Genomic DNA, 14,101 nt, shown 5'->3' on the forward strand with positions numbered 1-14,101 from the left:
TAAAACATTGGTCTGAATAAGAAATCTCCAAAATGCTTAAAAAGAAAAAAAGGTATCACCGGATCACCAGTAACCGGATAGATAAGTTTTAAAAAAATATTAATGTTTCAAAAATGGAGTGTTTCAGCTGTTGCTCTGAAAAGAGGCAAGCAACCACCCAATTACAGGGCTGTTTATATGGATATAATTGTGAACCTGGGAGTATGTATGAGAATATATTTAATGGCCTCATCTGTAGAGGTTTTTTGGTCTGCCACATAAAAAGTAGGTTTCATTTTAGGGAGCATTTCAGCATAGCCTTCTGCCGTGTCCGACCAAATTCTCGCCATATTAATTAATGTCGTATGCATTAGGTTAGTCCATTTATAAATACATGATAATACTTAGCCAGACATCTTGGTTTTCTTCTGTAACATAAAACATAACATTCACCCGTATATAACACAAATTATAATCAAAAAAAAAAAAAACTGACACTATTTGCTTTTGTCTGGCTGAACAAATTAAAATAACTTTTGAGAATTTTACCTTCCAATTAATTTGAATTACAAATATCTAGAATTAGAATATTTTAGTAAATCTTGTCAAAAATGATGATAAGATAATATTCTTTTCAGTTGTTCTAGTAAAATACTTTCGTGCAAAATTTTATTTTGAGGATTTTACAATTACCGGTACTGATTGCCTTTTTTGACTGCGAAAAAAAATCTCAAGTAAAAGTCAAAATCTGCCAAGTAAAAATGTATATAATGGGTTCTGAGTTTAACAAAAGTCCAATGACAACTTAGAGTCTAACTGTTCTAACTGGGAACATGGTTACAGCGAAATATGTCTAACAAATAAGAAAGAAAAAAATGAACAGGAGTAGGGTAGTCATTTGTAAGTATGAATGAAATTTCAAGCATTACACAAAGTAGAAAAATTATGGTTATATCACGGAGCAATGGCACAGTAGAAAAAAATAAACAAAAATACGTTCAGCATTCAGGAAAAGAATGATTTGTTGTTGAACAGCAAAGTGGGATAGCATTGGTAAGTATGAATAGAATTCCAAGCTTTATACAAAGTAGAAAAATTGTGGTTATATCACAAAACGATAGCACAGTAAAAAGATGGGATTACCTTGTGAGATTACTCAATACTATGTACAAAATTAAATCCGTCCATGGCCTTTATTTCTTACATTTGTTTGCATTTTCATCAAGTTCAAAAAAAACTTGCCTTGATTCAGTTGAACAACATACCATATCATTACTGCTTAGCTTTCTCAGAACAACTCTAGGATTCATCGTAGGATCCAATGTTCCATATTTTCTTTTTCTATTGTTAGGTGAAATATACTCTACACATTCTTTAAATTCATTTTTAGATGAGCTCTCGTCAAGATTAGACGCATGGCATTCAGAACAAATATTTTCTAATTGAGCTTTTAAACTGCTTTTTACTTTTCTGAAAAATTCATTAGCAAGATGATACTTCACACAAGAATCGATTAGAGTTTTTCTAGGCTTGTTTTCCTCATTATCATCACTGCTAGAATATTCATCGGAAGTACTTTCAAGAATTTGGTTGATTCGAGAGAAGAGTTTATCTGCTTTGTCGAGTTTTTTCTCAAAAGATGTAATTCTACTAAATCCGGTCATCATTTGTAAATTTGTTATGTTATTGTAATAGATACAGCTACATATGAAAAAAAAGAACAACATTATTAGCGTGATATTGCATGACTTAACTAAATTCGAGCATGAAAAACAAATCTAGCGAGAAAGGAATTGAAAATATTTGTACAAAAAACTGCCAAAGCACTTCCATTGTCATTATAATAAATGCCTATAAATACATAATATCCATGCAAATAGAAATGGCAATACATAAAATTGTCTAAAGACGAAGGAGAATAAATAGGCAGATACGGGCAGTCATAAAAAAAAAGATTTGAAATGAACAAAAAACATGCAGCGCTTTATGTCATGTTATAGGAAGCTGTTGTTCATGTATAATAATCCAGAGAATTTGCGCAGATCAGTAGGAGCTCAATGAATAAAAAGCTGATATCCCCCCAGATAAACATTGTACCAATATACGAATCCACGGGGGATTACAACACTGCTTCAAGCTAAGTTGCGAGAATAATAATACACATTTATAGCTCATTCCAAATCATTTTTTTGATAAAAAGGACAATAAAATGCAGATAAAAACTGACATGGCATAAACTACAAAGAAAGAGAATCAACACCAGCAGTAATGCGCGGGCTATAAGGTAATCTGAATGAAATGAATGAGATTTTGGCATGAAAAACAAGTTTTCCACGTAGTAAGGCAGTTTCAAAAAGTTCTGTAGCAGTAATACATTATTAGATTTATTAATTTTTATAATAAATTAAGTTTATTTAAAGGATTTCCTGGTAATCAAAACATAGTCAACTCAAGATATTTACTCAATCAAGCTTTCTAATTTGAATTTTAATTATCTCAAAATGTGAGCAATTCTCTCAAATAATTAATAATTTTCCACATTTTTTAAATGATCATTGGATCGATACCTCAAAAAATAACAAAAATTTACTATTTATAACCCTAAGAAAAGAATGGAAGTAATGAGAGAACACTATAAATTGGGAACATAGGTAATAATTACATTTTTGTCGAATGATAACTATAATTTGAAACTCACATACACCAATAATGAGCAGTTCTAAAACAATGATTTTAAACTATATGTGTAAAATGCAAATTGAACAACAGTTATTAGATAAAGCTAAAATCCGGCTCTGTTTATCGATTCACTGCAAAATATGAGTTTATTATGAAGGGATGCTTATTAGGAAGCTTTGCAGAATAAATTACTTGATATTAAAAATCCAAAAAGAAGTATGCGAAGATGATACACTCAGTTGGTTGGGTGTGATGTATGACAAGGTACATATACAATCATAAAACAAATAATATGTGTGTATATAGCAGGGAAAAATAATGATGGCGTGAGACATTTCAAGAAAGGTCATGAAAACATAGTAACACATGAGTGGGTGCAATGGTGTAGTCTTCAGCATGCTACTGGTGTCAAAAGCTGAACATGTCCGACACAAATTTTGGTACTCCCATAGTATGCGTACCAGGCTAGGGTTAAGCCATAATTTTATTCTGATTTTCCTTATTTTAGTTTCATTACAAGTTCGAGGACTGTCTGTGTTAGCCAAGCGAATATATCCCCTGCCCATGGGCTTCTGTCCATTTACACAACTTGATGTGGAGTCAGCGAAAAAAAATAGTTACTTCTGGAGCACCCAAACTCCTACGGTCACTACATTGGTGACATGAATTTGAAGATTTAAGGATTCTGGTAGCTCCTTAAATATTAGAGGCTCCTAGACTAAAGCCCATTTAAGATCAGTTGGAATTCAGGCAGAAAACAGAGCATGGAGATTTTCATATCTAAATATTTTATCATTGTTGAATTTTCTAGCAAAATGAGACAAATAATACACAAATTTTAATTAAGATGATAATTTAGACTCCCAAAAAAAAAAATGCATATTTAGCAACAATTTAAATATGTCTTTTAATTTACGGACGGTGCAAAAGGAAAATTACATAAGGTACAAGTGGCATGGAGAAAACAAATAATGCAAACAACAATGTCTAAGAACTGTGAAATAAAAACACCAAACAATATTTATATCCATGGAAAGAAAGCAATAACCATAATGGCTAATGACTACTTCCATCCGTCTACCAATCCAATTTGGTCTTAGAAAAAGACCTTGTGTCATTTTTTACGCATTGAAACGAACTTGAAAAAATAATATTCAAAATAAAAGGTAGTGTTTAGAAGAAATTGGAAAAATGGAATTAGAATATGTTTGAATAGAAAATGTTTTTTAGTGAAATTCATACTTTTTCATACATGCAGGGGCGAAGCAAGAAATTTTCAAAGGGGGAATTCTGAAATTTTTATTTGCCAAGTTCGGTCGAAACAGCTAGCGAGGCCGATGGACGCTGGAATATGCATGTCTTTATTGGTCTTTAGGGTCTAAAAAGCATTTCAAGATACGAAAAATTGCTATCTATGATACAGAAAATTGATTTTATTTTTTTACATATCAAAAAGGGGGGGTGGTGGTTTCGACCCGCAAAACCACCCCCCTGGCTACGCCACTGCAAACATGCAAAAATTTTTCTCCTTCAGAAAGTTATACACTAAGCCAGTTGTTCCCCCGTTGAATTATTTCGAGCTCCATATCTACTGGCATATCTGTTGCGAAGATAAGCACATAAATAGCTTTGAGGGTTCTGGATTTTCCTTTGAGAAAACTTGTTCAAAAATGTAAAAAAAGATGAATAATGATGAAATAATACAAGGAAGTCACAAAGAACATCAATATTTTCTGCTTCGAAAACCTTGATTCTAGTTCAGATACCAATCTTGTTATTTTCAAGCTTTTGGTATAGGCTTCCTAAAAAACTTGGGTAGGATGCTGGACGAGTTGATAGTATATATGAAGGTGGTATATAATAAAAGAAAGCATAGTTTTTTTTTGAAGAATTCACATGCGCAATATATTTTTATCTTCTGGGATTGAGCACCGTATATCTTGGCTTGAAATTTTGAGCATTTCTTACATTCGAACTGGGTCTGTAGTTCTGTTGGGCATTTGAATAGTTGGGTCTATACCGAGGTCTATTCGGATTAGTATATCTTGTTTGAGCTGTAGTTGGAACAGTATATGTCGAATTTCCTTGCATTCTCCATTTTGGTGGTACAGTTGGGCGTGGTGGTGGTACTGTATATCTAGTATGTCGTGGCATATTAGTATTATTCATAGATGGAGGTGTAAATCTTGAAAAGCTTGTAGTGGGTGTAGATTGCCTTGATGTGGATGCAGGAATGGTATTTGGTGTAAACCTTCTTGGCGCATTAGCTCGAGGAACATATCCATTCATGTTGATTTGTGGATTGGCTGAAGAAACTGGGTTAAGAAATGACCTAGGTTGAGAGGATGAACTGGGCCTGGGTGGTGGTGCTATTGATCTCTTTTGAGCGAGGCATCTTTTTGACTCATATTGATAGGACGTGACAAGTTTTTTTAGAGCGGTCAAACGACGAAGTAGAATATGATCATCTAATTTTTTCTGCGTCGCATGTTTGGAAACAGTTTCTGGCTTGAAAGTACGATTCTTCATCTGTATTTCAACTAATATACTTTCGAAAGAATTTTTAGATAATTGTACCATTTTCTTTTCTATTAGAGATAGCACTTTATTTGCATTTTCCGAAAAATGTGTGAGATGGTGAGGAGAGAATACTTTGAAAGATTCAAACATAGGATTTGTTGACGTGTCCACTGGTTTCTGTTGTTCATTGTCATATTCTTCCCACGCTGCCCTTCGTTCTGCTTCTGTGAGTTCCTCTGATACCTGATGATCTAACAATGAATCATGGTCGTGATATGTTACAACAAGTTCTGATTTTTTCAATATGGCTGCCAAAAGTGCGTCTTTTGGTGGTGCAAACTTAGGTACATTGTCTTTCTCGTCATTTGATTTCTCAGGTTTGGGTGCTGGATTAAATTTATATAATTCATTGACATCAGCGGCGGAGAAATGACGTAAAATCTGTTGTTCATCAACCACACGAAATGCTAGAGATTGCTTCATGATTTGACGCTCATAGATTTTTTCTTCCATCGTTCCCTGAGCTATAAATCTATAGACATAACATGGCTTGGTTTGACCAAAACGGTAAATGCGAAAGATAGATTGTATATCATGAGAAGGATTCCAGGAAGCATCAAAAACAATGGCTCTGTTGGCACCGATTAAATTAATCCCTATACCACCAGCTCTGGTTGAAATTAAAAATAATCGTCCTCTCGTGTTATTTTTGTTATTAAATTTTGATATCCAACTATCTCTCAAATTAGCTGGTGTTGATCCATCGATTCTATAATAATCCTTATATTTGAGCCATTTTGAATACGGTCCACTGTCAGATTTGAGTCCTTTAGAGACATCACTAGTTTCAGACTTCAGAACTTCTTCGATTAAGTCCAAAGACAAAAGCGACTGAGAGAAAATGACAACTTTATCACCTACTTCTGTTGAAAGTTGTAATATCTGTAACATTAGCATAATTTTACCGCTGTGTGAAATAGAATGAGCTAATTTTTCTTGAGTCGGCATGAACTTGACATACCATTCTTCTTCGTCTTGATTTTCATTTAAGATTACACGTTTTAACAGGCTAATAAGATCAGATTTCTCAGTACAACCCTTGATGGATTCCCCATGCTCAGCTATCATCGCTTTTAGCTCTTGAATCGATTTAATTTTTAGCGATTGCTCAAATTCTGCTGTTTTACAGAAATTGATATCAAGGTATTTCGTTGCCAAGGTTACAAGTTTTTTTCTGTTTCTGGTTTCAGGTTTTTTTCCGCTTTTACTTTCAATAAACAATCGAAGTTTGGCACCAGAAAGTGCATGGATATCTTCAAGTGTTTTTGGCTTAATTTCTTGTGATGATGGAATTTCATCGTCGCTAACCATAATGACGGAATTATCAGATGAATCATCTTCTTCTTCGCTTTCCGCACCTTCCTCCTCATCATTGATGAATTTCCGCAAATCATCTTGATTATCTTTGATATCTTTTTTATCTGTTGACATTACAAGGCATCTTGGGTGACAAATTAAAAGCGTCAATCTGTTGTAATCCTTAAATATGCCTCCTTTTCTTAGCTTAGCATCATTCGATGAGTGCAAAGTAAGATAATGTTTATACATTCGTATCTGTAAATCTGAAAGACGAACACTTAAAACGTATTCATATTTTGGTGCCAAATGTGCGCGAAGACATGTGTAGTCTTTTCTTTGCAAGCACCCCGCTAGAAGTTCATGTAATACATGAGCCCGCTTTTTCATCAATTTTACATCAGTTTCAGTCGAATCGACATGTTGGCCATTCTCTATTGGATTCATGAATCGATTCTTGAATTCTTTTATAGTCCCGAGTAATTTTGGTTTTACGATACTGACCATACAATGGTATTCAACCATATTGTTTTGCAGTGGGGTGCCAGTAAGTACAATTCTACGCTTGGTGTGAACTTGTTGAACCATATTGGCAATCTTTGACATGGCATTTTTCAGAATATGACCTTCATCACAGACTAGAATATCAGGTCCAGGCTTGCATAAGCTTTCAACAAAAACCTCACTTGTTTTACGTTTGTTGTCGTTGAGGAGGGTACGGAATAGACCATATCCCACAACCAGTATACCACCTTCTGTTTTCCAGCGATGAAGCTTTGCTATTCTCTCTTGATCTGTTTTAACAGAATGAAGATCCGATACTACAAGTTTTTGAAACTTGTGTTCATAGTCTACTGAGCGAATCCATCTCTTTAATTTCGCGTTCCATTCATAATCCTTGTTTGAATTTGGCACCCATTTTGTAAATTCTGCAACCCAGTTATTCACAGTTCCGAATGGACATAAGACTAATGCAGTACGTAGATTAGGCAAGTGTTTACTCATAAGCACCGTGTGAAGAAACGCAACAGTTTGAAGACTTTTTCCGAGGCCCATGCAATGTGCTAAAATGCACCCGCTCCCCCGCTTTGAATTTGCATCTTTTACTTTTTCAATTATATTATCCCATAGAAATTGTATTCCTTGTACTTGATGTGGCTTTAACTTGTGAACAATTTGCCGATGAACTTCAACGTGGGGTTGTTTAGATAATGTCAGGCTTACCGTGACTAATTTCTTAACTGGACTTTGACTCTCTTCATCGATAACAGTTACTTCTTCCTCCTCTTTGCTTCCTTCTCTATCTTTTTTCAGCCTTTTTCTTCTCTGAGCTTCTTCCAGTGAGGCTTGTTGTGTCGATTGACTAACTTCATCATCATCGAGAATTTTCCTTATGTTTTTTCTGCCAGTTTTTTGTGAACTACCCGTCGTGTTTTCATCAACTACTTTGGGATCTCCGTCCGATTCTGACTGTTTTATTAAACGGCGTCTACGTTTATGGAATTTTTTCTTTATATCTGTTATCTCTTCATCAGTATCAGTGCTATCATCTTTATCAGATAAACTGTCACTACTTTTTTCACTGTCAATAATGATGGGTTTTGGAGAATTTGAATCACTGTCAGACAACAGCCTTTTACATTTCCTATTTTGTTTTGACCTTGTCTTGCGAGAAATATCAGGCTCAGAATCTGTTGTTAAATTGGGGTCAGAGTTTTCAGTCATTTCCAACTTTCTTCTTGGTTTTTTACTGGAGGAAACAGACTCATGCGAAGCTTTTCTCTTTTTATCTGTAGTATTCATACTGGCATCAGAATTAACTTTATTACCATTTTCAGGATTTTCATCATTTTCGTCCGACCAGTCTTTCCATATTTTAGCCAAGAGTGGATGCCTATATCCATTATGTTTTTTTACTTTCTCTTTCACTTTATCAGCCTTTGAGTTTATTTTTTCATTATTCCCAGTCTCATGTACTTCACTCGAGTTGCTATCTTTAGTATCAATGTCACCATTCTCTTTTAATAGCTTATCAACATCTGAATCTGGTGAATCGTATTCTTCTTGCATTTTTTGAAGTAGCAAATGCATTGCAATTTCATTATCATCATCACCTTTTAAATCTACTTTATCTTCATCATATTCAGAATCGGAAAAAAAATCTTCATCTTCAACTTGATAATCAGAATCCGAATCATTGTCATCATCTGTCAATTGCAACTTCTTTTTTTTTCTTTCCGCTTTTAATTCTTTGTCTCTTAAAATTTGCATATTTCGTAATTTTCCACTTTTGACTATTTTTGGTTTGAGTGAAAAATTGACACGAGGCCGAGGATTGGATTCAGAATCACTTCCAATTGAAGTGGCAGTCAGGGTATTGAAATTAACACGAGGACGCATTATATTTTTAGAGCTGTCAGTATCCAAATCAGTAGTACTGTCGTCTACATTGTTATCAACCTTTTTATGAAATTTCAATATGTCGTTTTCTGTTAGTTTAGTTAAAACTATTTTCGGGTTTTTCATTAACATAGATGTTTCTGTGGAGGTTGAAGGCTGATTGAAGGTTGAAGGTTGATTGTTTTCTTCGTTTGGGTCAATTCTAGAACTTTCATTCAAATTTTCCTCAAATATTTCTTGTTCCACACTTCTATCTGTTTCCATTTTTTCAGGGGTTTCGTCATTTTCAGTGGTTTCACTACCAACTCCAATTGTTTTTTTGCGTGCTTTTCGTTTGTTCATTTCATTATTCATGCTATCATCATCAGACGAGCTATCTAAATTCCCAGAATCTTCACTGGAACGATATTTCCTCAATTTAGTTTTGTGAGCTCTAAGGTCGTGCTCAATTCGAATCAATTTTGATGAAGCTGACTTAACTTTTTTCAGCAGTTTACTAGTCGATCTGAACTTCGAATACTGCGAAAGTGAACTGGAGCGAGAAACTTTATGACCAATTGATGATATTTCATCGGCAGCAATTTCTTTTATGATCCTAGCGAGGCGAGCCAGGCATTCTTCCGCTTCTTCCATTTTTGATTTAAATGTCAATGTACTTTGCTTCGACGGATTTTTTGTAACATCATTTCTAGTTTCTGAAATATTTGCTTCATTAGAATTTTGACCGATTACTTTTTTTACTGGTTTGGTTCTTTTACCAACATTTTTTCTAAGTTTTGGAAGACTTGAAGGCGAAGGAACATTTATGGCTGAATTTTGATCTTTCTTCAATGTACTATTATCATCCTCAATATTTGAATCAAGTTGCGTAGTAGGACATGAATGTATTGTTACTGTAGGATCATTGTGTTGTTCAGAACTCAGTCCCTCTTCTATATCATCGGTACCATTGTTCTTTAGCTCATTCATCGATTCGGCACCATTGTTATTTTCTTCATCCATGGGTTCATCTTGCTTGGAAATATCATTAAGGTTTGAAAAAAATGGTTTATCATCAATGTTTTCTATTTTAACATAGGAATGCTTACAAGGACTTTGTCTACTACTTTCTGGATCTGACAATGACCTTGATTCATTTTTGACTGGTGATTTTTCATCGCAGGAACAGGAAGCTGATCTATGCACTATATAATTTTCTTTTTCTTTGCGAATTTTTATTGGATCTACTTTTTTCATTTGCTCATTTGTTTGATTCTTGTTCATATTAACATTAGATGGAGACAAGTGAGTTTCCATTGGTCCTATTATTTCATCCAGGCATTTATTGTTCTCTACTAAAGTATTGAAGTCTCTACTTTCCTGGCTATTTTCGGTTACCATTACTTGTGGCTCCACAGGCGTATCAACTTTTTTCATTACATCTTTACATTGTAAAATTTTGTCTAAAATTTGTGACTTATCACACACAAAGCACTGCCATTGAGGAGCATCTCTGATTTGTGTGAAAACTTCACTAGAAAAATTTCGCTTGATGCAATAATTACAAAATGAATGAGTACAAAAATCGCACATAATTAAATTTCCACCTTCCCCGCACCATTTACAATGTTCATCCATTCCATCCTCATCTTGTGTGAATTTTCCAGCATGGTAGAAATCAAAACATATTTTGCATACAATCACTTCCAATGCTGGATGTTTAAATATTTTGCTTCTCATAGAGAGCAATAATTCTCGCCCACATGCAGTGCACAAGATACATTTTTTTTTGTTTTCTGCATTGCCATAAAACCTGGAAAATTCTGGTCCGTGAAAATCATCATCTGGAGCAGGTTGAGGCAGCAGGACCGTGATGGGTTCAGCCATCGACATTTTTAATTTACATTAAATGTGTTATCTAACAACAACCATGTTCTAATGCAGTTTATATATATATATACAAGTATAATAAAGTTTATTAAAGTTAACAAAAGCTTCAAAATGGTATCATAGAAGCAAGATTGGTTCATCCAATGGTTATATGCTTTTAGCACAGAATTTACAATAAACAAAATATAAACAGACAGTTATTTCCAGTTCACAAAGTTCATATAGGCAAGAATACCCCGTCGCCATCTCTCATGCCAAGAAAAATATAGAGGTTTGTGGCCTTATAGTTAAAGCATTTTCAAACATGACATTTTCAGCTTGACATTTCATGCTTTTCTGGTAAACAAGTTGTACAATACCATCATCAATTTAATAAAGTTGAGTTTCCCAATAATTGTAGGAAGGCAGCGAATGAAAATGTATTTTTACTTTACAGGTAGAAGGACTGGTATGATGAAATGTAGAAATTATCTTCAATCCTATATTGCTTTGTGAAATGAGTCAACAATGAATCAAAAATAACGTTTTAATGAATTGGAGAATATAACAACAATATACGCGCGGCGGTGTGGCTCAACGGGCTAAGCGTTAGGAATACGCTCGCCACCGCACCTCTAATTACTCTGCGTGGGTTCGCAGGTTCGAATCCCATGCAGGGATGGTTATGTGCGAGAGGATTGCTGAACTCCTCGCCGTCGTTGGGTGGTTCACGTAACCGCTGGTCGGTTACGGCTTCCTCCACCACCAAGTCCATGCTTCCGAAAACAAACAATACAGTAAAAACTAATCCCATACCCGACTTGGAATGGTAACCGGACGAGAGGCCGTGGTTCGCCATATGGATAAGCCGTCTTATCGGCTTTCCTCTCCCCCGGGATAAATATGTAAATCCTATCCTATCCTACTGAGCCACATTCATAACAATACTTTCAGTATACCGGTAGTTTAGTACAGTAGTAATATATTCATATATTTATTTATTATTCTATTATTTGTCGAACTGCCTCAACCTTGATTTGTTGATAATATTGATTTAAATAATTAAATTGTAAGACAAAAATTATACAACAAAGACATAGAATATCATTTTTTTTAAACGTATTCCACTTTCAAGTATTTCAATCAACCATTCCATATTCAAGCATAATAAAATTGGTATCTTAAATTATATTTTTTGAATATATAATTTAGTAGCATATACAAATTATACAAACAACTTATATTTGTAGCTTAAATTTGCCATTAGCAGATGTTATATTGTACTACAGTTCAGCAGTTGGTAAGATTATATAGCAATAGTTCTAAAGTTCGGAAACATCCATTATAACGATATATCAGTACAGCAGTAGGACACAGTTCTCCGTTTTCAAGATGTCCTGACATTTGGTTTATTAAAACAGACACTTTTTTGTCTTTAAAACGAGGGCCTACGGCATGCCGGCCGATCGCAACATTGCGTTTTTTTGTTACAACTATGGTAAATTTTTTCCTTCAGTAAATCTGATTATTTTTTTCAGAGGAATCTAATGGTGACGTTAGTGCCGGATTCCTGATATGGAATGAAGACTATGAAGAAGGGTTTGGCACTCATTGTTATAATTGATGTCTTCCAATGTGGGGCTTATTTTTGGCATCGAAGAACTGTGCCGTACTGTACATACATAAGCTTCTCAATAAATTGATGATTGTCTATATCAAGCTTTTTTCCATAGCTTACATTACAAAAGCAAAGAAGAAAAGAGTAATCAATGAAAATTCCGTGCGACCAAAACCCATCGAAAAGCAACAAGCTAAAATGTAATACAGTAATATATAGGCCTATTCAAATTTTTTTGTTTTGTTTTATTTTAACAAACCAACTCAGGCATCTGGACATACGCTCCACTACGGTACCAAACTACCGGTACTGAACAATAATACTTTCGAATATCAACTTCACGAATTCCTGATTTCAAGATGTGGGCTGTTTCATTATATTTATTACAATATTACATTACACTTAATAGATATTGAGATCTTAATAACGGAATATAAATTGAACCTACCAAATCCGGAATCCCCAAATCGCAATCCAATACCGGTAACAGAATAACCAGACAACTAGGCTATCCCAATGCAGTACAAATGCCCGAAAGTCCAGATTACTTTGGTTTATGTGTTTCTTGTTAATTATTTGTGTAAGTATATCAGTATGTGTACATGTGTGTGTTTGTGCGCATTAGTGAGCGGGCGCAAAATATTTATCATGCTTTTCGAAGGTTAGGGTAGCTCTCTAAGATTTTTATTTTTAATTTGTGTCTACTACAGAGTTCTTAAGATAACTATCTTCGGCATCTATCTAAACAAGGAAGCGATGTTCGGAGGAACATCCACTGATAGCGTACCTAACTTGACCACAAGGTGTCAAGTACTGTAGAAGTTCAGGTGTTATGGACCAGACCAAAGTGACTATATAATCGCGGAACATTGCCTATTTGAGCGATGAAACGCTTATGTAGACTAACTTTTTTTTGTGGGGCAGCTGCGATCAAACCGTAAATAGATCAAACGACTCCTGATGTTGTGAAAAGCCAACTTCATTTATGTTGGGTAGCATATGATATGCACTTCAAAATAACACTTTATCACAGGGGTCCGCAACTACGGGGTCGCGACCCAAATTTTTCATAAATATGAGCATCGCGTCTGTGTAGCGTATTCATGTATAACAACTTTATAAATCTCTGATTATAATTATGGATGTTTCCCCGAGTATACACCGTAACATTGGTCAATCAGCATAAGCGCAAAATTTGAAGAAACAATAAACGTTTCAAAAGCGCTCGAATCTGCTCCAGATTTTGCATGCGCATTCATCATATGCCGGAACAGAACCCTATTGATTTTAGATGAATTATGTCGTATAATTAGCGAGTTATTCATTAATTAGTGATGGGACACAAGGTGTCACTATGGAGTGAGAGCGCTGTTTTGGTGGACCCCTAACTTTCGATCGATAAGTCTTCGGTCTCTGACCGATATTCTCGTATTCGTGTTTGCATTGTTAATTGGTATTATTCTACTACGTAGGTAGACAATTGTGTTGTTTGGTAGTAACTAGTAATGCGAGATTAGCAGTAGCCGTGTGGAATTGCTTGATAAAGACAGATGATGAGATTTGTCCATTCTAAATTAAATAGTTAGAGTGCTGTTACATTTGTTATTGTAAGATATTCTTGGTTAAATTCAAAATTTAGTGGGGTTAAGAATTTTAAAGGTAGTTTCAGTCACAAATAATGTTGACAAACTGGTTACTGAA

General features: G+C 34.7%; 1 protein-coding gene across 1 annotated transcript; it reads right to left on the reverse strand.

Moving 5' to 3' along the window:
- Positions 1-1,687: 1,687 nt before the first annotated feature.
- Positions 1,688-10,879, reverse strand: LOC120339056 (uncharacterized). Its single transcript, XM_039407098.2, has one exon. It carries the CDS (start codon positions 10,804-10,806, stop codon positions 4,570-4,572), a length of 6,237 nt encoding a protein of 2,078 aa, XP_039263032.2. The 5' UTR covers positions 10,807-10,879; the 3' UTR covers positions 1,688-4,569.
- Positions 10,880-14,101: the final 3,222 nt, after the last annotated feature.

Source organism: Styela clava, chromosome 9 (assembly GCF_964204865.1).
Source record: "Styela clava chromosome 9, kaStyClav1.hap1.2, whole genome shotgun sequence".
Taxonomy (NCBI): domain Eukaryota; kingdom Metazoa; phylum Chordata; class Ascidiacea; order Stolidobranchia; family Styelidae; genus Styela; species Styela clava.

Bases quoted from the DNA above. Each gene is read 5' to 3' on its own strand.
- LOC120339056 (XM_039407098.2), bottom strand. From the start codon at position 10,806: ATGTCGATGGCTGAACCCATCACGGTCCTGCTGCCTCAACCTGCTCCA.